Source organism: Parasteatoda tepidariorum, chromosome 11 (assembly GCF_982258835.1).
Source record: "Parasteatoda tepidariorum strain Cologne lab strain chromosome 11, Ptep-v5.0, whole genome shotgun sequence".
Classification (NCBI taxonomy): Eukaryota; Metazoa; Arthropoda; class Arachnida; order Araneae; family Theridiidae; genus Parasteatoda; species Parasteatoda tepidariorum.
Genome location: NC_141765.1, coordinates 76,771,401 through 76,796,483, shown reverse-complemented (window position 1 = coordinate 76,796,483; position 25,083 = coordinate 76,771,401). Strand labels below are relative to the sequence as shown.

Here is a 25,083-nt window from a genome sequence, read left to right as displayed (position 1 = left end):
TCCACATGATGAGACAGTTTATACATCTTTTGACACACAAACTGGTGTTTTGGGTATGCGATAAATTGTACATGATCAGGTATTAAACCTTCAGCACCTGTCACAACAACAGCCGACACTTCAGCAGCAGCACCAGATGTTGGAAGATTATAACGTCTGCCATCAGTAGTGGTCAACTTGTGAAATTCAAGGCGAACACTCTCCGTAGGATGCCTCTTATAAGCTTCAAACAGTGATTTATACACTTGAGCGTATGGGTTTAGCTGCATAACATCTTGAATGATTTTTAAAACACTTGGTTTGCAGCACTCAGATGTTCGGCAGGCCAAAGCAGTTTCATTTTCATGGATATAGATTTGCGCAAAACGTGGTTTTTCATTGTTCGCTGGCATGATGCTGGTTGTGGCCATTGCGCTAACTTCCCCACGAAGAGCAACACAGCTTATACCTTTAAATTGAATTTCTTGGGTTGCACAAAATGCTGTCATAGCAAAAGACGAATTGTGAAAACGTATATTTTGCCTGAAATTCATTGAGTCATTGTCATTTCCCAATAAAAGCTGTTTCAAAGTTTCTGGATACGGATGAGTTGGGTTCAGCTTTATCTTGCCATTGTGACAGCAATTGTGTTTTATTCTTCCATGCTCTGCTACAAAGGATAGTGCCCTGCAATGAGAGCATTCTACAGACATAGATCCAATCAAAAGAGGTGGACAGTCATCACTGTACGATTCTCCCAAATACTGGTTTTCATCTATTTCTCGAAGACGATTAGCTGCCCTACTTCGATTTTCTCTTTGGCGGGCATTAGTAAGCTCTCGATTATTTTGTCAATTTATTCTTCGACGCTCTTGTTCATTTTGACGAAACGTGGGATCCAATCTCCGCTGTCTGCGATATTCTCGATCGCGATCTGTCCTGTCAGACATTATACTGAAATTCCAAAATTTAACCATTTTAAGGTAAGCAAGCCTCAGTAAGCTTTATAATAGCAAACAACAAAAATGTAAACATTAAAAGATATCAATCACTGGATAGGCATAAGAATGATAAGATAAGATGAGATGTAATCAGCAAAAACCCACTCAAAGTAAATCAACAAAAAGCTTTGACGCGAATGCGTTCTCTTTTCTGATTGGCTTAAAACTGCATCCTCTCTTGCATTGGCTACTTCTTTCATACTGTCACGTGATACCTTAGATTTCATTGGCTGGTGCGACACCATCATTGGATTTTTATATATATATATATATATATATTCATTCTTGGATCTCCTCTTTTTTACTTTCTGACTACTCTCATCCCTGATTTTTTAATTCATTTTGCTGTTATAGTTTATATTAACCCTTTTGATGCAGATGGGGCACTGGTGTCCCTTTTATATATTTTTTTCTGATGCTTATATTACAAGTAAAAATTTATTTGGTATTTTTATTTATAAAAAAACAGTTTAATAAGTACTAAAAAATCAGAATTACTTTTTTTCTTAATTATAGAATCCAAAAAATGTAGTTTAAACTTTTTTTTTTTCATTCATATTCAAAATTTATCAATAATTGGTTTTTAAGTTAAAGAAATTTCTATGATGAATTACTGCTTCTCATCAATCTAAATATCTGCAAAGGAATGCAAATTTGAAAATTTATTATTTGGAAATGAGCCAACTGTGAAAAATGTTAAATTTGACATAAGAAAGGAACACCAATTTCTGATGCTATATTTCATAACAAAAATTATTAAAATTATTAATATAATATATTTTACATGTAATATATTAAAATTATTAATATAATATATTTTACATGTAATATATTAAAATTATTAATATAATATATATTACCCCGACTAATGCAAAATAATTAAAAAAAATGTTTAATAAAAATTCAGTGTCAAAAAATTAAGCAGCGCCCCATACAGCATCAAATGTCACATAACAAAAATGTAACATTGAAATATTTCTGCAACTTTGGGTGCTGTATGGGGTATTACTGGAGTCTCTATTCCATACCTGCAAATTTTTCCAGATTATCCCGAAGATTTTTATTTCTAAATTATGGCAAATTTAATATTGTTCTATTTCCCTCTTGCATATATTAATTAAATTTTGAACAATTTCCATCACCACTACATATAGATATATGAACAAAATAGTAAAATATTTTTACTTAAAACTGACATTTCAATTCACCACTTCAACTCAGAAAATTATTCTTGAATAGAGTAAAATTTACCAGACATGCTAGTTAAAAAATTTTTTCAAGTTAAACATTATCATGTAACATAAACATGGCTTCAAATTTTAAAGCTTTAAAAATTAAAGTACGGTGAATAAAAAAATATTACTGAAAACTGGTAACTGTTTTAAGCTGTCTAGAATCTTTCTCCTTAAAACAACATCAAATTACTCCATGAGGATTATTAGATTGTAATATGTAGGCTGTGTGTGGCTGTTAATATTCACACTTTCCTAATTAAGTACAACTTTGGGTAAACCTAATGCATTTCCTGCTTTTCTAATTTCTATTACACCTCAACATTTTTTTCTCTTCATGTAAGAAAAAGAAACATTGAGTTTAGCAAGAAATTGCTTTTTACACTCTTTCGCAGCATTTTTATCAACAATCCGCCAAGAAAAATATTGTCCCCTACATGACTTTTTTTCAAGAAATATATAGATTTGGATTACAGATAAATACATATTAACTTTAAAATGAAACAAAATGATGTAAAAGAGATGAACATTCAAACTTTATATTTCCCAGCAGGTGTTAAAAGCTTAATATTTAATTAATATCATCTTATGAATTATAAGCAATTACCGAAATAAAAATACAATTTTTTCTTAAGATTAAAAATTTATTTCTTAGAAATCAAATTTTTACAAAGGTCTCACACTGCCCTCTGTTGATCAGGTTTCAAACTATAATAAGGTAAAACACCTAAAAATTCAAAACATACTAAGAATTTTAATATTTTTTTTTATAGAAGTAAAAAATAAAAATATTTTCAACAATACAATATTGTCAAATGAATAATTATAAAATAAAAGTCACTACTATGCTAATTTCAATCAAAACATTGTTACTCTCTGAACTGTTTACATCTGACTCACTTGGTTTATGATGTTGCAAGAATTAAAAATTCTTAGTCTTCAACTTTTTACACTAAACTTAATTCAATCCTAGGTTTAACTGAAAGTTTCCTTTATCTAAAAATAAATAGCAAAAATGACCTATCACTCTAGATTTCTAAATTAATTAGAAAGTTATAAAAATTTTATTTAAAAAAAATATCATTTGTATTTGTTGTAGTTCATTTGCGTCGCACTAGAACTGCACAATGGGCTATTGACGATGGTCTGGGAAACATCCCTGAGGATGATCCGAAGACATATCATCAAAATTTTGGTCCTCCGCAGAAGGTATGGCACCCCCGCTTCGGTAGCCTGACGACCTGAATGCGAAGTAGAGAACTTTACGATAGAAAAGTTTAACAAGGACCAATACCCCACACCCTTGGTCCCTACGCAGACTAATCCAAGTGGTCACACTGACCCCCAGCCAGTGATACTTGACTTCAGTGATCTGCTCGGAACCGTGTCTTAACGATCAGCCTACTGCGTTACTCATTTGCATTTAGTATTGAAAGTATTCATTACACTTTGGTTGTCATTGACTAATCTAGCCTTCTTATGAATATCTGTGTCACTACAGTCTTACACTACCCATTTTAACCACTTTCAGATCACCTACCATCGAGGATAAAACTTCATAGTTTAAAGGTAGGGTCTGATCAGTAATTTTATAAAATATTTTTAACATCTCATCTTATCTACACATTTCTTTTTTAATAATTTTTAGGATTTAAGCAGGGCCTGATCTATCATAAAGCCTGAGAGGCCCGAGTATAGGTTGCCCACTTGTCTGGGTGGCCCCTAAATGTTACAAATATTCTTTGTGTGTTTTTCTTTATGAATTGTCTATTAGAATTATGATGAACAAAATTTAAAATATAAGTACAAGTTTTCAATATATTATAATTTACTTGTGTTATAAAAAACTTAAACACATTTTGTTAATGAACAACATGTTACCATATTTTTCGGTGAAAGCGCCGCACATTGATAAAATTGAAATTTTTTTAAAAAAAGTTATAGTTTGCGCCGCTCCGGCGCAAGCGCCGCAATGGCGCTAAACCGGGCATATCAGCATCCTTTTAGAAGAGACCTTTAAATTACCATTTAGAATATCTGTATAATAAAAAATTAAATTTTTGTATGCATTTCATGAAGTAAAGTTTTAATTTCTAAATTATAATAAAAAATTCCTTTTTCAGCAAAAAGAAAACAACAAAACAATATAAAATAAAGTTGTTCTTACCAGTTGGCACCGTGCCAAAAAACAGAAGAACAACAAAAAAATTTTTTATATGTGCAGTAGTTACACTGAACTGATTGCAGAAATCAGTAAAACAATGTAATAAGGAAAGTAAAATAAAAATTTATTATAAGAAAGATTTTAAAATAAAAAGATTTTAAAATTTATTACCGTTAACAATTTGAGGAAAAACTAATACATAATAACGAAACATCTAATAATAACGAAATAACTAACAGTAACAAGAATAATAAATAACCAAACAAGCCCCAAAAAAATTCTGAAGGAATGAGAGAAGAGGAAATAAGTTTCACTTTCACAATCTTAGGGGGTGGAATTTTAGTGGATAGAATGCCCTCTCCTTCAATGGAAATAACCCAATGTGACTCAACTTAGAAAGAGAAGAAAATGTTTAAAAGAGGGGTGTACCCCACCTCCTCCACGTGTCATTTCTACTGGAGCTGTTTAGGAGAAAACAATCAGTTATATTTTAAAGGGGTTGGGGAGAAGAAAAGGGTATGGGACCCCTAATCCAGCATTCCAAAATTCAGCACTTAATCTGATCTAATTTTTTTTTCTTTTTTTTTTAAGAAATTTATATTGATAAGATAAAAAAAAATCAGCTATATTCTTTCTATTTGGAATTTTATTCTGTTGAAGTAACTTACTTTATTTTATCTTTTAAAAATAAAAAAGAAGCTTGAAAAAAAAAATCTGTGTCAAAGGAAACATCTGTTTCTTAAGCAGTTTAAAATAAATTGAGAAGTAAAAACATCTGCATTTCCAATGAACAAAATAAAGAAATGCAAGTTGGAAAAAACTGATCAATCAATCCTGACAGCTGGGCTTGTGCTTTACTGATTTGCCCCCAAATTTCCCTCCTCTGTTTGACCATAAATTGGCCACACTCAGTTGACATTGAAACTACCATGTAGACAACAAAATGAATTCTATCCCTTTTGCAGTTTTTTATTCGATTTATTAATTTTTTATTTTGCCGCTTTTTATTAGTTATTAACTGCTAATTTGTTTTGTTTTTTTTTGTAAATAGTTAGCTTGTTTTTTTTTCTTGTTAATAGTTGTTTGCTTGTTTCTTTTATTTTTAACGTTATTAGTTTTTCGCTTGTTTTTTGTTGTTATTCATTGTTAGTTTCTTAGCATTAATTGTTAAATTTTTTTCCTTTTTTTGTAGTTCCTTGTTAGCTTTTTTTTTTTTTTCTTGCGAGGTAGGCATCTTTTGTTAAAACAAAATGTTATCTAAAAGAAAAAACGAGAACTATGATCTCGCTCCAAAGAAGAAACGATTATTTCTTCTTCATAGGATTCAAAATATTTCTTCTTGATTATATTATATAGATTATTATTTTGATTAGTAAAATTTCTTAAGATGGGCCAGTTTTAAATTCACCCCATCATAATCTACGATCGAAACTTGACTAAATTTATCGGTTTTTCTGAAATTAACAATGGAATTGAATTATAGTAATATTAGGGGGCCATATTGGAATTTCCGAAAGAGATCCAAAGTTCGGCATTTCATCAGTCCCGTGAGTGTCAGATTTAGGGTCCTATTACTTCCTTTTCTGTTCGCTCAAATTACAATTGCCGATGTTCTGCAGCAGATCGCGATACGTAGGAATATTTCGTCGACTTCGTTATTAATTTTTTTTTTATAGTCTTTCTCTGAGAAAATTATTTGATCTTAAATAACTTTCCTTGAAAAAATTTTTTGCTACTAAAAAATATTTCGTCGGAAGTGCCGCTGCATCGGAAGCGCCGCATGTAGGAAAAAAACAACTTTTTTTTCGATAGCGCCGCGGCGCTTTCGCCGAACAATACAGTAATTTGCGAACCAATGAGACCTCCAAACAGTTCTGTGATTAGAACCCTCTGATTTCTAAATCAGGCTATAGATTAGAGGCATTTTATGAATTTTATCAAAATTCATACAATTAAATGTTTTTAAATTATAAATCATTTATTTATTTAGTATTTTTACCAAATATATTAATAAATATCTTAAGATGGGACTATAATGTTTCAAAATATTTAATTTACTTCTTTCATTTGATTTAAAAATAATTTATCTAAATTATTTAGTCAAGGAGCTCAAGATTTTGGAGGGATAAATCATACCCATTAAATTACTTTTGCACAAAATTGTTAAGTTCTATATTTTCCATTTAAAAATTATTGAAACTAATAACAAATTAATTGCTTGTCTTGAATTATTATACTATATTAATTTGAAATTACTATATATTGACCAATTACTATATATTAATTTGAAAGATTATTATTTTAATTTTCACTAATTACACCCACAGCAAGCCATGATCCACACCTCTTATTTTCAGAAATGAAAAAGTCTTTGGCCTATTATTCGCACCGACTATATGCAAACATATTTTTCTGTAATATAAATGAGTAATAAAATAAAATAATATACATTTAAAAACAAAATGGTAAATAAAATGATAACACATATTTTTAAATAATTTGTTGCTTTTATGGAAACAATTTTTGATTTTATTCCGTAGCAACTTAATCACTTTGCAGGTGTTGTCAGCAGGAGAATTTCCAGTCACAGAGAGATGTTTTTCTCCTGCTTTGATATAAGGAGCTTACAGTAGAGTGATTATCCATTCTCACAAAATTGATTTGATTATTATCAAAGAAAACTGTACAAAGGGGGAAATATCCATTTGGTTTTATTTCCAAAGGATAAGAAGAAAACTAAAAGTGAGCATGTTTACCCCTTGGCATGATATAAAAAAAGAAAAATAATACATCTCTAAGGAAAAAAGATTAATAAAGGAGAGAGGTATATAAAGCTGTGAAGGGTGAAAAAACTAAGGATGGAATGCTTAAGAAATAATGCAGATTCAAATGAATCTGAAAGGAAACAACAACAATTCAGGTTCAAATATTTTATCTTAATAAAAATGCATGATTTCTAGAGTCTATTAATTATCATATTCTATTCTAAAATAAAAGTTTAAATAGGTAACACAAAAAAGGATTCTAAAGCATTCTGCCTTAGAAGTGATATCCTTTTTCTCATTTTTAATTATTTTTTTATAAATATTAAGGTAATTTATTCAACAATAGGCTGCATAACATCATCTATAAGTAGGTGAATCAAAAGAATAATTACTCCAAATTTCAGATTTGCTTCCCCTGTAAGTTTCTAGTGTCCTTATTTTTCATAATAAGTTTATTTTCAGTTTGTCACTAATACATTTACTAATACATTTTAATTTAATGAAACATTGATAAGTTTGTGATACCATCTCTTAGGAACAAAAGCTGATGTGATGAATTCTTGTATTTCCTGGAAAATGAATTTTGCAATATCTTTAAGTACTCATAACCAACTTGGCTGAATTCATAATTTTTTTTACACTCAGTACGTAGAAAATGTGACAAACATCTCAATAACTAAATATCTAAACTTTGTCATTTTGTTAAAATTAAATCCAATTAAAAATACAACTTTGAATAATGTTGAGAGATATACTTCTATATATTTTTGATATACTTCTATATACTTTTGATATACTTTGAATTATTAACTAATATGAATCAATTTACATTATATTTTTATCAAGTTAATATGATCTGTATTCTTAATAAATGGTTCAGTAATCACTGCTTGATAATTTTAATTAACTTCATAAAAATTTAAGACTCTTATTTTTTGGAAAGTAGCTTTTGTGAAATTATCATCAACATTATTTAATCTTGCTTTTTTTTTCGTTAGGAAATGCTATTGAGGAAGTTAAATATTAAATTAAATTAAATTGATTGGAGAAGATAATTGATTAAATTGATTGGAGGAGTCAAAATACTCTCCCTATTAATGCTTTTCATCTGCGTAATCCTTTTTTTAAATTTTTTTTTAAAATTTATCCTTATCATTCATCTTCAACACAAATTCATCACTTATATTATCATTTATTTCATTAAAGTATAGAACCAAAGTAAAATTGAAAATTGAGAAAGTAGTGATGAAAAATTTGTATAATTTTTACCCATATTTTTAATGCATTGAGAGTTCATATTTATTGATTTTTTTCATTTTCACTCACATTTTCCAGATTTTATTTCATAAACATTTATTAGTATCCAATTCAATCATTTTTTTTTTTTTTTTTAGTTTAAGACCATACAGTTATTGAAATATTTGAATACTATGCAAACATTTGATTAATCTTGAGTTTAATAATTTTGCTTTCAGAAATCTAAACTTCATTGTAGTTTCAAATATGAAAATAGTTTATTATAATATCTTTTTAGTTGCTGCTTAAGTTCAAAATAAAATCTTAATAGTGTTTGATATTTTCTAAAGCTTTTAATTTATTAAAATTGTACTTATAGATAATACGAGCAATTCACATGTATCACAGAACCCAATGCCAGTGGAACAATATTTTAGATCAAGTATTTTATTGGGAAGATATTCTATGTAATCAAAGCAGCAGAGATCGATGCTTTAAAAGTTCTTTTAAGCCATATGGTCCAAGTATCTTCAAACCAATTTTTACTCCGAAAGTAGGTAAGTTTTATTTTGGGAACTGAATTATTTCTTACGTCCATTTTTTAATACAGTGGGACTTATATATAGTTAGAGACTAAAAAAAAAACATAAAACAATTTTTGAGAATTGCTGCATTTTGCATATTTTACTTATATATTGCAGTATTTTTTTCAATTCTTTAATTTTTTTTATTTGAGGGAGTGTGGGGTAAGACCAGCTAGCAGGATGAAACCTAATTGCTCAATTCTATTAAAATTACTTCTGCTTTTTAGCAAACAGACTCTGAATTGCAATCTACTACTCAAGTGGGCCACAATGTCGATCAATTTCATGAAATCGCCGATTTCGACGTCAATATATGTAAAAATTTCCGACTTTGACTCTTATTGTACTATATTTTCAAAATGATACAGATCAATCTGGTGAAAAACGCTGTTATGGATGTTGATCTATATTTCCCAGCATATACAAGTGCTGTAGTTGTTGACTGACATCATCAACACAAATTCATGAAACAACTGCTGTGTGGTGTTGGCTATCACTAAAATTGCATTATTTGTAAAGAAAATTAGTATTCTAAAATATTCAGGCCTGTTTGTACTCTATAAAAGAGTTCAGCATTTGGTTTTCAAAATAAATAAAATATGCTTCATTACCAAAACTTTTTTAATAATAGTTATAGCATATATATTTACTAGGGAAATCTATTAAAGCCCTAATTTTTTAAAAGGGATTTTAGAAGTTTTTCCTTTTAATTATAAACTTTTCACCATAATTTACTTTCTTCTGGATGAGAAACAGTCCTGTATATATGTAATAACTTTTAATTGTTCTTGATAAACTGGGATATTTTTCCCAAAAATAATGCAAAAATGAAATCTTTATTTTACCAATTTTTTCTTTTTTCCAGGGTACAAACAGCTTGTTATAATTTTAATTTCTTTCAATAATTATTGGAATAATATGGACAATAATTAAAATGAAAACTACTTACCTTTTTTGTTTTTTCTATAAAACTCAATAGTTTGTTTTAACAGTACCTTAAATTTTTCCTAAAAAACAGAGAAAGAAGTACTGCATGTATGGTGGTGTGGGCATGAATGTTCTATTTATTTAAAAACTAGTTCTTAAATTTTCCCCTGATAATGTAATACATAGTGACAAAAATATTTTTTTAAATTGCTTCTCAATTTAAACATATTTTATCGTTTTCTGAAAGTCAAGTTGCAAAATTTTGCTCAAATGTGCAAATTGTTATTGTGGTCTATGAAGATTGAGATTCAGACAAAAAGTAAAAGTTTATTGACATTAAGCAGAAAAATGCATACTAATTTTAAAAGAATGCCACCTGGCGGTATTAAGAAGAAAAAGACTTTGTAGCTATCCTTCCCTGGGAATGACAACAATCTCCCCTTGCAAGAAGAATTTCATTCTTTGATACAAGTAAAAATACATATAAAAATATTAATTCTCTCAAAATAATTTGAAATTAAACTTTAGTTAAGAAATCTGAAATGTTATCATTAGTATTGTTATAAACAGTTTTTAATGTTTTATCTTCAATCATTATCTCTCAAAAATGAAATTTAAGATTTACATGCCTGGTTTTGTTAGAAGACTTACCATTGTTCAACCAATCAATAGCAGCTTAGATATCAGAAAATATGTTATGCATATTTCAGCATGACAGTCAGCTGCTTTTCTACTTTTACATTACAGAATTTTATCTTTGCATCAGACTGACTTTTAACATTTTTTTCTTGATTCCTTTGATCCCTAATATATTGCTATAAATTAGTTTCAATGGCTGTACACCTTTAATATTTGTGCAAAAGTGTTTTTTTTTCCAATGGTAATGAAATAACAATTGTTTTCCGCAATGAAAACACCCCTATTTATATGACTGAATTATTTGTATATCATGGTGGTCAAAATCATTCAAATTCACATTATTCAATCAATGTCAACCCATACATTTTGCAGCCACAAGTGAAATCATGAAAGTTAGGAAACATGAATTTCATTTTTTAGGGTAAAAAATGAACCTTGTAACAATCTAAAACATCTTCCTAAAATGGCTCCAGTGGCCAAAATTGTCCTGAAATGTCAATAGATCTTTGTGAAATAAAATATCACCGAACTAATTTAGTTCCCAAAAAAATTTTGGAATTTTTCAAGAAACTCCACGTGTTTTGTTTATGTATTGTAATGGAATACCTTTTCTTCCTCATCAGTCGGATTCTGCATTTTATAAACATTTAATCTAGAACTTCTAGGCAGACATTTGAGCAAAAGAAGAGACTCTATCCAAAGGTTTGCATAGCAACATCTTCTGTTTTTCCATAATGACTCCTTATAATTTTTTTCAACCATTACAAATCAACTGGCTGTGTAATTCATATCAAGATAGATATCATTATGTCTCTTCATACATTTTTTGAACAATTGAACTGAGTAGTGTTTTTGAATCTTTTCAAAGGAAATGAAAATTCCGCAAGCACTTTCAGGGATCTGTCTAGGCCAAATTTACTACCGTTTAGCACTAACTAACCGTACCTTCACAAATTAAACTTTAGATACTTTTTCTTGAAATTTTATTTTTCTATCCCGTAAGAAACAATAAATCCATATTTTTATAATTTTTTTGTGTTGATTTTTTAATATTTTTAATTTTTGCAAATTATGTCTAAACTTTCACAAAATAGGTACTTCTCAGAAAAACCTAGACAGCCCCCGACTTATTCTGAGAACAAATTATTGAAAAAATAATTTTCAATAAGGTTATTAAGAATTGCTCATTAAATCTAAGTTATGGTCATAACAACATTTTATAAAGTTTTTTTTAACACTGAATCAACGATTTTTTTTTTTAAATTTCCCTCCTTACATGCAGTAATATCATTAAATTAGGTGTTAACAGAAATTGAATTTAACTCTGTGTTTATATATATAATAACTTTGCAAACATTTTGGAGAACTTGCCGTTTAAGTAAGATTAATAAAACTCTGTATATGGGTATTATATTTGCTCAAGATTTATGCCACAAACAAATGCACAGTTCTCATGGTTACAGTTACAAAGACAAAATTTTCAAATGGCAACACTTTTTATTACGTGATCCCAGTGAAACACCTTAAGAAATGGTGAACCAAGACAGAGATAAAAGGAGTGAAATTTTTTTAGTAAATAAAATAAGAATAGAGCAGTAAAGAGAACATTTTTGTGTTTCATCAATTTTTGATTTGTCCACACTACTAGTTAGTTCTAGTAAACATGCTCTTTAAACCAGTCGAACAGGCCTGACATACGACCTATTCTTAGCTGACGTCACTGACCCAAACGCTTAAGAAAACGATACTCTGCTTTGATTGTTGCATCTTGCTTTTTTGTCATTTCACTTGACTAGCATGTCTCTTACAGTGAAACTTTATTAACTGAATGGACAAAATGCAACAAAGGTATTGCAAAGTTATCGCAGAAATAACCAACTTCTGTTGTTGGGTATGGGCCTTTTTTCCCAACAGTCAATAAAATTTCAGGATAATTGATGCAGCAGTTGAACGAAGGAAAATATACAGTTCTTGCAGAAATAAACATTTATTTGACAATTATGAATAAAATTACAAATAATTTTGCTGAAAAGTTAACAGAACGTACTATTTGCTACATATAACCAAGATAATTATTTGGGTCAAGTTTCTGCCTTTAAACGTCGAGATTCGTTGTCATCTACCAATCATAAACTACTGAGCATCTTGCATAAATTATTGTACATTTAGGTGAAAGGTTGAGTTGAAACTTGCTTCTCCCATGATTACTCCATTGATCATATTTTGAATAACTAGGGCATGGTCCATGTTCTGCGCAAGCTGTATAGAATTTAACCCTTTGCTTGCGACCTGTACAGCATATGTACCGGTAGAAAAAACTTCTCTTATTGAGGCGCTGGATCAGCAGTTGTACCGGTGGTTCTCTTCCCCCTTTTCTATTTGACCTCCATCACACCTGTCATTTCTTCAAGATAATTTGCTCCTATTGTTGTAAAAAAACTTCACGTGTGCTCACTTTCGATTCAAATTGGCTGAATATTTTTCTCTTTTATTACCAGCTTTCGATTTTCAAGGTATGAGAATTTCTTTAATTCCCTTTGAAAGTACTAGTTTCATTTCATTCGGGATCTTTTCAGCTATATGTAGCGAATCCTAGTTTATTTTTTTCAATTAATTTCTTTGTCAGTTACGTTTATTTCTTGTTTACGTTTTTGTTAATTTTTTTTAACCTTTTGCTAATGTTTTAATTAAATTTTTATTTACGTTTTATTTTTTAATTTGTTACTTTTGTTTTGTATTTTTTTATTCTTTTTACATTAAAAGAATTTTTTGCATCTTTTAAGATGCCACGTAGATGGGGGAGACCACTCACTCAAGAAGAAATTGATAAAATAATGAATGATTTCGATGATGAAATGTACGCTGATTCAGAATCTGAGTGTGAGGAGGGAGATGAAAAGAGTGAAGTGGAGGAAATTGATAGTGAGGATGAATTTAAGGATAATTGTCAGTCAAATTCTGTAAATTCCTATTTAATAGCAGTGGATAGGGTATTTCAATGGAAAGAACCATAATTTGACGCTAAAGTAAAAAATGTTTTACCGTTTACTGGAAACGTTGAGCTAAATGAAAAACGTAAAGATTTGAAAGGAGAAGTTGAATTCTTTGAACTTTTCTTTAGTGATAAATTGTTCAAAATATTATCTGATGAAACAAATAGATATGCTGAACAAATAATGGATGCAAGACCAGAATCATCAGGCAAAAGAAAGCATCAGGTAAGTTGGGTGCCAACAAATCCCGGTGAAATAAAGAAATTTCCGGGAGTAATTATGCTGATGGGCCATGCAGACTTAGATAATATTTTACACTACTGGTCAACAAACGAACTAGTGTCAACACCGGTTGTGAGGAAGTGCATGCCTAGAGATGGGTTTATGCTGATATTGAAATTTCTGCATTTCTCTGACAATAATTTAAAAAAACACTAAAGTGATGAAAACTATCGCTTATGGAACTTAAGAGAGATATTTTAAACGATTCGTTTAAGTCTGTTTACCATCCAACAGAAGAGCTTTCAATCGATGAAGTGATCGTAAAATTTAAAGTAGGAGTTCTTTTCCGACAGTACATCCCCAAAAAACGAAAACAGTGGGGAATAAAAATTTACAAAGTTGCTGATAAACTTGGATATACATATGACATGAGCCTATATTTAGGCAAAGATAAGCTTAAAGACGCTGCTACGGTATCAGCGACCTACAATGTAGTGAGCAAAATGACAGAATGTATAAAAGATAAAGGGCATAAGCTGTACGTGGACAATTTTTTCAGTTCACCGGAACTATTTTGCAATCTGATGAAAAGGAAGAAAATAAACTGTTGTGGAACTGTTAGACAAAACAGAAAAAATTTTCTAAAGAACTCAGTAAAAGGAAAATAAAAAAAGTAAAACAATCACTATGGTCTCTAACGGTTTAGTTGCCTTATGTTGGAAGGACAAAAGAGAAGTGTTAATGTTGAGTAATATCCATTCTCCGAATGAGTCACAAATGTCTGGGGAAAAACCAAAAATTGTAGCTAACTACAACAAACATATGGGATAAGTGGATAAAAGTGACAGAATGGCTAATAGCTATTCTTTTGGCAAAAGAACTTTGAAAGGGACAAAAAAACTGTTTTTTCATTTTTTTAGATCTATGTTTTGAATGCTTATTTAGTGTCAGGGTCAACCCTGACACATAGGGCATTTAGAGTTAATTTCATTAAAGAACTGATGAAATGCCAGCATGAATATGAACCGATTTCTCCATCTACACATAAAAGACCTCGAGCGTCAAGCTTTGGACACTGGCCTTTGAATGAAAAAAAAGGCGAAGATGTGCGAACTGTTCACGGAAAGGAGAACATCGCCGCTCCACAATTATTTGTAAAGCTTGTGATGTAGCTTTGTGTTGCGATAGAAATTGTTTCGAGGAATTTCACAATTTGCAAGTTCAAAACCAATAGACTGGTAATCATTGTCCATTTGTGTAACTTCATCTGTTGTGACTTCATTTACGTCAATGCAAATTACAAATTTTCTTACAAAGCATTTTAAGGTAACAATTACTATTTTTTGTGCACAAATCATATAACATAAAATTGGACAAAAATATAAATGTTGTTCATGTATTTTAAAGTTATAACTTTGAAATGCAGTACAGAACCTCTTATCCGGAAATCAGAAAACCGGAACAAAGTTCGATACATTTTCCCGCCATTTAAAAGTAATTTTTTTTTCATCCTAAGATTTTAGGATTTTTCTTTTTTTTTCAAAAGATGTTTACTTTACCATCATTTTAGAAATAATCATTAGTTCCTTTCACTGTCAAGAGAAGTAAGAGTCTTGTACTAAATATCATCAATCATTCCTTTCCTCACCCCCTGCATAGTTGTTTCTTTTCCATCATAGCTCAGTGAGAAGGAGTGACTCATTGAACGTCTGTTTTCTTATCATCTGGCCCTTAAGCAGGGGGAGTCATTACTACCAGCTTCTCACAATAAGAGTCATCATGTCTGTTGATTGCCTAGTAGTCCAGGAGAGTTTAAAACAAATAATTTTATCCCTCTTCTTTGATTCTTAGAAATCTCTTAAAGTACTCCCTACAGGGAGGGACTGCAGAACTCCTATTATAACTTTAGCCCTTCCTTTTTTTCCTGTTTATTTTCTACTTTTTCTTATTTTTCTGAGAATTATCTGTCATTTCTGCTATTTCCCCTTTTAACATAGTGACAGCAAGAAATAGGAATGATGACTCAAGGTCAAGTATTGCAACTGCTCCTGTTTTAAAATTCATTCATTTTGAATGGGGTGTGAGGAGGGGGGCGGAACATGGTAGAACTTAAATTCCTTTTATTGTCAGCTTCTGTTAGGGCTTGCCAATTTATGTTCAACTGGAGTGGAGGAGAAATCAAATCACTTAGCTTAATGAGGAATAAGATTGTGATACAGGTGTTTTTCCTTCTGATTTCGATTAATGTTTTAGAAAAATGTTGAAACTCAAGTTAAACTCTTCTAGATAGAAATCGAGCGCCTGAATAACGATGATATTGTAGCAGAACGTTAGATAGTTTTTTGCAGAAAGATTTTTCCTTAGGGAAGTAAAAAATTTTTAATTTCTTTACTGCAGAAATTTTCGAAAGATTTTTTTTCCATCCTGAATTATGTTTAAACGATGTATTTCTAGCGCATAGGAGGAGGGAAAAGAAATGTTTGAGAACAATGAAGTAAAAAAAATGTTTTTCTTTTATACAGAAATTTTCTAAAGATTCTTTTTTTTTCTCATCCAGAATTATATTCAAAGGATGACTTTCTCCCGCGTAGGAGGTGAAAGAAACAGTCGCAATTTTTCTATTCTGGTTTGAGAATAATAAAAAATAATGAAGTGGAAAAAAAATGTATTTTTCTCTTCTCCAGAAATTTTTGAAAGTTTTTTTTCCATCCAGAATTATATTCAAACGGGAGGGGAAAGAAACGCTCGCGATTTTTCTCTTCTGATTTGAGAATAATAAAGAATAATTAAATAAAAATTCGTGTTTTTCCTTTGGCCAGAAATTTTTGAAGGATTCTTTTTTTGTTTTACTTTCATCTGGAATTATATTCAAACGAGGTCTTTCTCGTGCATAGGAGGGGAAAGAAATGGTCGTGATTTTTCTGTTCTGATTTGAGAATAATAAAAAATAATGAAGTAAAAAAAAAATTTCGTTTTTCTTTTCTCCAGAAATTTTACAAAGATTTCTTTTTTTTTCATACAGAATTATATTCAAACGGGAGGGGAAAGAAATGGTGGAGATTTTTCTCTTCTGATTTGAGAATAATAAAGGATAATTAGATAAAAATCGGACTTTTCCTTTGTCCAGAAATTTTTGAAGGATTCTTTTTTTTTTTTCCATCTGGAATTATATTCAAACGATGTCTTTCTCGCGCGTAGGAGGGGAAAACGCTCACGATTTTTCCCATCTGATTTGAGAATAATAAAAAATAATGAAGTAAAAAAAAAAAAAAAAATTCGTTTCTCCAGAAATTTTCGAAAGATTTTTTTTCCATCCAGAATTATATTCAAACGGGTGGGAAAGAAACGCTTGCGATTTTTCTCTTCTGATTTGAGAATAATAAAGAATAATTAATTAAAAAAATAGTGTTTTTCCTTTGTCCAGAAATTTTTGAAGGATTTTTTTTCCATCTGGAATTATAATCAAACCATGTCTTTCTCGCGCATAGGAGGGGAAAAAAACGCTAGCGATTTTTCTCTACTGATTTGAGAATAATAAAAATTAATGAAGTTAAAAAAAAATTGTGTTTTTCTTTTCTCCAGAAATTTTACAAAGATTTTTTTTTTTTTCATCCAGAATTATATTTAAACGGGAGGGTAAAAAAATGGTGGAAATTTTTCTCTTCTGATTTGAAAGAATAATTAAATAAAAAGTCATATTTTTCCTTTGTCCAGAAATTTTTGAAGGATTCTTTTTTTTTTTTGTTGCTCATCTAGAATTATATTTAAACGGGAGGGGAAAGAAATGCTCGCAATTTTTCTCTTCTGATTTGAGAATAATAACGAATAATTAAATAAAGCAAATTGTGCTTTTCCTTTGTCCCAAAATTTTTGAAAGATTAATTTTTTTTTCCATCTGGAATTATATTCAAACGATGTCTTTCTCGCTTATAGGGGGGGGGGAATGAAACGCTCACGATTTTTCTCTTCTGATTTGAGAATAATAAAAAATAATGAAGTAAAAAAAAATTCATCTAGAATTATATTCAAACGATGTCTTTCTCGTGCATAGGAGGGAAAAGAAATGCTCGTCATTTTTTCATTTGTTAATAATGAAGTAAAAAATGGAATGGATGGTTTTGAGTCCTGACGCAGACAACGACGAAGTAGAAGAAAGGAAGGTGGAACCCCCCATTTTTTTTCCATCTTACCTTTTTTGTTCATTTTACATTAAGCCTGTATATATTTTTATTTCATTATTTTTTTTCCTTTTTTATCTTATTAAAATTATGCATATTACTTTATCGTTTTTTCTTTTTAAGATTATTTCTAATAATAAATTTTTTTTAGTTGGGTTTGACAATTAAAAAAAACGGCTTTTCGTAGCGATTAAGAAAACCAGAAAAATCAGTTATCCGGAATGGCGATGGTACCGATCGTTCCGGATAATCGGTTCCCTACTGTATTTTGTAATTAATTATTAAAAGAAATATTAATTTTTACATAGTATGATTGAGTGAATGAAGTTTAATTATTTTTTGTATTCCAGTTTAATTAAATATCTTTTTTATTAAAGCTCATTTATTAGCCATTTTTAAGATTTTTTTCTATTGTTAAGAGCACTTTTATGTCATCAAAACTCAGACTGTGTTTATTATTGTATGCTATTAAGAAAAAAATTAGGGACCAAGTTCAAGAATTTGAACGTTATCTGATCATTATTGTGTTATCTATTTTAAATATATTATGTAGTGCATGAACTTAGCATTAACAAGAAAATAGTTAAAAATCCTATCTTGAAAAGGATATAAAATCCTGGCTGTGACTTTGGATGTAATGTTGAATATTTGGTATTGTAAGCTACAAAGTACTTTATAGTATTGAAAAAATTCCATATTTTGATATATCACATTATTTTTTAATATTTTATACGTTTATTTAAAAAATGTAGTACCATTATTAAAAACATATAAATACACAATTACAATTTTATTCTTTAAAAATTTTGAGGCCAAAAATAGTTCATGTTACCCTGTCTAAAATAGTTATCTTATTAATAGTTATCTTATAAAATAGTCATTTAAATTATGTTTCTATTAAAATAGCACAAAGTATTGTATATTTTTTTGCATGAGTAATATGCTGTTTCATAGGGTTAAAGGGAAAATCTAATCAAACGTTTGAAACTCTGAATCTAACATGCACAAGAAGGTGAGAGTATGAGTAAATTTTTTCATTGGTAATTTTATGGAATCTAACTTTTGAAACCGCCATGAAAATATTACAGATTTCTTTCTTTTTTAAAAATAATGAAGAAAAAAAAAACGCATTTATATTATTAATTTGTTGCGAAAAAAATACTGTTAAAAACAGAAAAGAAAAAAAATTAAATATTTGTGGAAAGATGAGGGAGCATCTATGGAAAGGTTTTCAATGTGTGACCTTGAACAGGAAGTTTAGTCACAATGAAACTATCTCTACTTTTCAAATATTTATATGTGATAAACTACTGAACTATTTTAAAGAGCTATCTTTCTCGCCTCTTGCTTCAAGTTCTCAAGGACAAATTTTTCTTTCAAGTTCAGACGAAGTTTTTCTATTGAGAGTTTTACAGTTTGTCATAATTTAACTTGATGGGCACAAAATAAATTGTTACTCCTTCTTTAAAGGATAAAGGATAACGAAATCATTCCTGCCTCTTTCACAGGTGAGGTGGTATTTCCTGCTTATTGTTGCATTATCGATCAGAATGCATTTTGGGAGGGCTCTTATTATTTATTTTGGTTTCTGTCAGTTTTAAAATTCTTAACAATAGTTATTTCAAACACCTGAAGAAAGACCACACCATGACTAAAGGAAATGTATGTTTTACAATCATTGTGTCAATAGTACTTGTATGGATGTGTCTTATAACAATTGATGACTTAAAAATTTCATATGGACATGGAAATCGTGAAATACTTCTCAGTGTCATGACTAAGTGAAATAACTCAGGGCATACTTTTTTTGAACAAAACCTTAACTACTTCTAAAAAAAAAATTAAAATAAACAAGAAATTAAAAGGATATTCCTTGTTGTATTAGAAAAAAAAGGGAATAAGAAAAGTATAAAGAAAACCAATCAATCTAAAATTGCACTGATAACTACTATTATTTCGTATTATTATTATTTTGTATTTATTATTTTATAAAATTAACTAATATTTCAAAACAAAATTTCAAAATTTAATAACATCTTTATTCTCTTAATATGGGGCTCAAATATAAGGTAAAAAGAAACATAGCAAATTTTTTATTGCTTAATATTTTTGCTGTAAAAAAGATAAACAAGGGAGTTTTTTTTATTCTTTGAACTTATTTCAAACATATTCTTTAATATTTTCAGTGTTTTTATAATTATTTTTTATATTTCTAGTAAGGTTACTATAAAATATTCTTGTAAAATCTTAATGAATTTCTATTGAATATACGTGTGTAACATTTATGTTTTCAAAACAGAAATTAAGGCAAAACGTTCTCGGAAAATTTTTAATTGAAGAACATTTATAATTTAATTTCATTTGAATGTTATAGATGCTACTCTAAGGGGGGGAAAACTAACAAGTAAAATGAATAAGAAAACGTTTAACAAAACAAAATATACATTTGCTATTTTTTTAACAGATAAAAATGCCAACGAAAATGTATAAGAGATTCAACGTTCATCGTTTAAAATTTTAATAATTTACTTTTCAAAATTATAGAAACTAATTAGTGTGTTTAAGATTTTAGGATAATAGAATTTAAAATAATGCTTTATTTATTCGAAAAAATAATAAGAGATTTGTTTATAACAGTTTATTAACTATCTTTCAGATGCAATAAAATGCACATTTTGTAAGAGCACGTGCACGCTTTAAAATGTAAATTTTATTAAAATATTTTTTTTTTATTCTCTTTTAAAAAATTAGGAGAGATTTGTTTATGATAGTTTATTAACAATCTTTCAGATGCAATAAAATGCATATTTTATATTAAATTAGCAAAATATTTTAATCATTTTTAAATAAATGCTTTCTTTGCATTAGAAAAAACATAACTTTATTAAATAAAATTGATTAAAAGCAATATTTAAATTTTTTCTCATAATGTGTTAAACGTCACAAATAAAAATTGACAAGGTATGCATAATTATGCCAAAACGTCTACAATAAAGATGTACATAACAACCCTACTACTTTTGACTCCTAGAAAAGTGACACACAAATTACAACAAAACGTTTCCTATTCATAGCTGGTTAAAGTAGTTACCACCCACTGACTGAGTGGGGGAAGAATTTCTACAAAAAAGCGCCGTATCGAGAGGAGAATTTTTTCACCTGACTAGCCGCAACTAAAAGGTTAATGCAAAAATTGGAAGAAACTGGTTGCTCATGCGATCTTCTGGCTGACTTTCTGTTCCTGTTAACGTTGCAGTGGAAGTGCAAGCAATAAGCGAAAGCCATGTTTTTAGCAGCTGGTTTGATTTTTATAATGAATTTCTCAATTGGTATGATGGCAACAACTGGCCATTTTCCATTTGTTGGACAAACGAGATGCATTTCTCATTGACTGGTAACATTGATTCGAAGAATTTCATCCATTGGTCAAAATCACATCCCCATGATATGGTCACACTTTCATTACACAAAAATAAAGTTACTTCATAGTGCAGAATAACAAGTACTTTCATCCTCATTTTTTACTTTTTTAATAAGAACACTGCCCAGGGTCTACGGACATGTACCGTAATAAGTTGATAACCTAACTTATTAGATTAATTTATTATATTTTACAGTTTTATCATTCAAATTAATGTTATAAGTGAACAAATATATATATTGGTACAATCAAATTTATTCAAATGACTGCCTTTTTATTAATGTTGGGAAATTCTAAATTTGTTTTAGAGTGGTATTGGCATTGCATGTTTCGTGACTGGGTTTTTCGTGCAGTTTGTGTGGTTCTTATAATATTCAGTGCTGCTGTTGTCTGGTCAGAGTTGACATTTTTCACACAAAGCCCAACTTTGTCCTTGTTTGCATTATTCATGTCATTTGCTAAATACAATTACCTTGCCATTGAAGTAAGTTCATTTTATTCTCTTATCTTAAGAAAAAGTAACTAAACTATCTTTTTTTAATAGCTTCTGCTTAATTCGCTTTCAACAAATAAAAGACAATTTTGAATTGTTTTAGCAAATTTTTTTTAGTTCATTTTTCTTATTTTTGTTGCAAGTTGCAACAATTTTGCTAGCTTATTTATGCATTCTTTTGAGCATACAAGATGTTGTTGGAGTCCTACATTACTATGAGTGAGATAATTTATGATCTCATTAAAGTAAAACTGCATTAAGCATTCTGTGGTATCTAAAAAATTAATAGTTTGTTAAAAGATTTTTATGAAAAAATAATTTCATATTTATTAAATCAAATGTATCTTAAATGAAGGCTTTTTTATATTATATTCAAAATACTTGAACATCATAGGCTGAAGCTACAATGATTAGCCTTGTGGTATGATTTCTAAAAAAGTGTGAATAATATAGAAAATAGGTTATTGTTGTATCTAAAATTAATTATAATGTTAACATTATATTGCTTACTTTAGCAGGTATTTCTTCCGATTTCTGTTGAAGATAAAACAATATTTTTGTTGCTGAGAGGCTAAATCAGGCGCTATCGTAAAAAGAGTGCACTCAGGGATGAGAATTTTCTTCTTTTTTAGCTTTAGTCTCTCAAATTTCAGTTTTTTGTAAAAATTCAGTCGTTGAAATAAAATAATTATATTTATTTTCGATTTTCAAAGATAAGTAGAAAATGCAAACTATGTAGCTGCCAACCCTCCCATTTTCACTTATTTTAGCTATTTTCTCCAGTAAGTCTTCGCTCAGAAAATAAGATTTTTCCGACAGATGGCTCATATTTTTGTAATGCGGATGTTGTTGCTTCCTGTTTGCTGGCACGAAACCTAGGGAAGTAGTAAAAAATAGTGGTGAATTTGCGGTGAAAATATTAATTTGCTCATTCATATCTTGAACATTTTTATTTATTATGGCTAAGCAACATTTCAAACAAGCATTTTAGAAATCCTAAGTCCAGAATCTGCTAATATCTCGATTCTTATTCACGCGATTTTAATATGAAACATCGATATTCATATTTACCTGATTTAAAAGTTGCGCATTGCGATTTTTTTTCATGTGATATAAATATCGTACATTGCCATTCTTATTTACGAGATTTGAAAATCCAATATCGCGATTTGTATTCACGCGTTTTAAGACCCTATGCTACTATTCTTATTCAAGCGAATTTAACATCAAGCATTGATTTTCGTATTTACCTGATTTAAAAGTTGCCCATTGCGATTCTTATTTACAAGATATACATATATATATATTTATAATATTCATTCTTGGATTTCCTCTTTTTGACTACTCTCATCCCTGATGCACTGTCAGTAAATTGATTTTAATATTAAGTGAAAATCAACTTTTTATTATTTGTAGTAAGAAGCTTTGTTCAATACTTTTTAAGTTTGCAAAAGTAGATTTAGTAAATAATACAGGGGAAAACATTTATATTGCTGTATGATTAAACTTACAAAATTGATTAGTTTGCAGTTTAAAAAGCGTATACCATATTACCCCTCATCAACCGGCATGCCGTAAAATTCAGGGCTCACTAAGTTTTCAATAACCCTTGCCTGGTCCTTGTGCCATGCCGGAAAAAACAAGTTTAGAAAAATATTTATTAATTTAATATAATAAATATGTGTTTAACTTAAAAAATAATATGAGTTTTTTATATTATCTTAATAAAGTTAATAAACATTTTAATTTCGTTAAAATAAATATCAATACTACTGTTATTATTCTTATAAGCAATATTTAATTGATTACGAATAATTTTACAAAAAGTTAAATTGAAACCAAGATTACATAATGAATTTAATATAGCTATTCACTAAATAAAAAATAAATTTACCTCTCTAAAAGGAATTTAAAATAATTTACGGAAAATTATAACTGAATCGCAATTGCTATGATTGCTTCTGAGTCAATCACTTTATTGGCACATAACTAAATCCATAACGAATGACCTATATTAATAACAAACACATATTTATTTTATCTCTCTTCTTGTTTAAATATTTCTATTATTGACTGAATTAACGAATTTTTCATTCTTTAAAAAATCCTTACAACAATTATTCCTCTGATTCGCTTTCATTACATTCTATAACTGGCAAACCTGACTCATTTATATTACAATCATTATCAGCATCAATAATGTTATTCATCATAAATATAGCAATAAAGAAAACAAAAGAAATAAAAATATGACCACCGAAGCCGACGTCTTCAGGGGGTACTGGCCTAGGAAGCCATAAAACAAAACCTTTTCTATTGAGCAAGGAGCCAAATTAAATGCCAGAATTAACTCTCTAAGTACCCCAAAGGTTTTGTATGAGTCCAGGAAAAAATACATGAAATACATAAAACTAATTCAGAAAAGAAATTCAAGCAAAATCTTGAGAAAATAAAAACTCACATTAAGCCGGTCAAACAGCGATTTCATAAACAAACTAAATGTGAAGGAAACACTTAAAACAAAAGAAAACAACACCCTCTATTAAAATGTGAAGAATGAAAAAATAAGAAGAGAAGTAAAAGAAAAGATTACGTAACAAATTAATAAAATGCTTAAGTGGGGCTGCTCAGTTAAGACTTGAATTGCACCCTGTTAAAGGAAATAAAAATCTAGTATTCTTCAATCATTTTCTTAATCAAAAATTAACATTACAAAAGTTAAAAAGAAAATCATTATTACTCAAATTATTCAAAAAATTATTCACAGCCTCCTGAAAACTTTAAACGTTATTGCAAATATTATTAATCCTAACCCATTGTGAAAAAAATAAATTTTTTAAAACTTTTATTACACAGATTAGTATTAAAGTTGCAGAAAGAAATAACTTTAAATTTAAAAGCTTTTCTTTTATCGAAAACACCAATTTTAATAATTTTATCAACAATATCAATTTTAAAATCTAAATGTTCAACATTTAAGCAATTCTCATTAGTTTTTTTCAAAACCAAATCTTTAGGATAAATACTATAAATAAAATTAAAATTGTCACAATTAAACAAAATTAAAATTATCACAATTAAACAAAATCAAATCATCAATATATCTAAAAGCATTAAATTCATTATACTCAAGAAATTTAGCTTCAAAGAATGCAAAAAAATATTAGCAAAAGCACCTGAAAAGGAATCACCTTGTGAAATTCCAATAATTTGTTTATAAAGATCTAGACCATTAAAAAGAACATTCTC

General features: G+C 29.1%; 1 protein-coding gene across 2 annotated transcripts in view; it reads left to right on the top strand.

The window, feature by feature from the left end:
• LOC122270900 (G protein-coupled receptor-associated protein LMBRD2) overlaps positions 1–25,083 on the top strand; it is an 85,192-nt gene that overhangs the window by 40,752 nt on the left and 19,357 nt on the right. For both annotated transcript variants that reach the window (XM_071187518.2, XM_071187517.2), the window contains exons 9-10: positions 8,757–8,934; positions 21,650–21,825. In XM_071187518.2, coding sequence (XP_071043619.2) covers positions 8,757–8,934; positions 21,650–21,825 — 354 coding nt within the window. The remainder of the gene's footprint in view (positions 1–8,756; positions 8,935–21,649; positions 21,826–25,083) is intronic.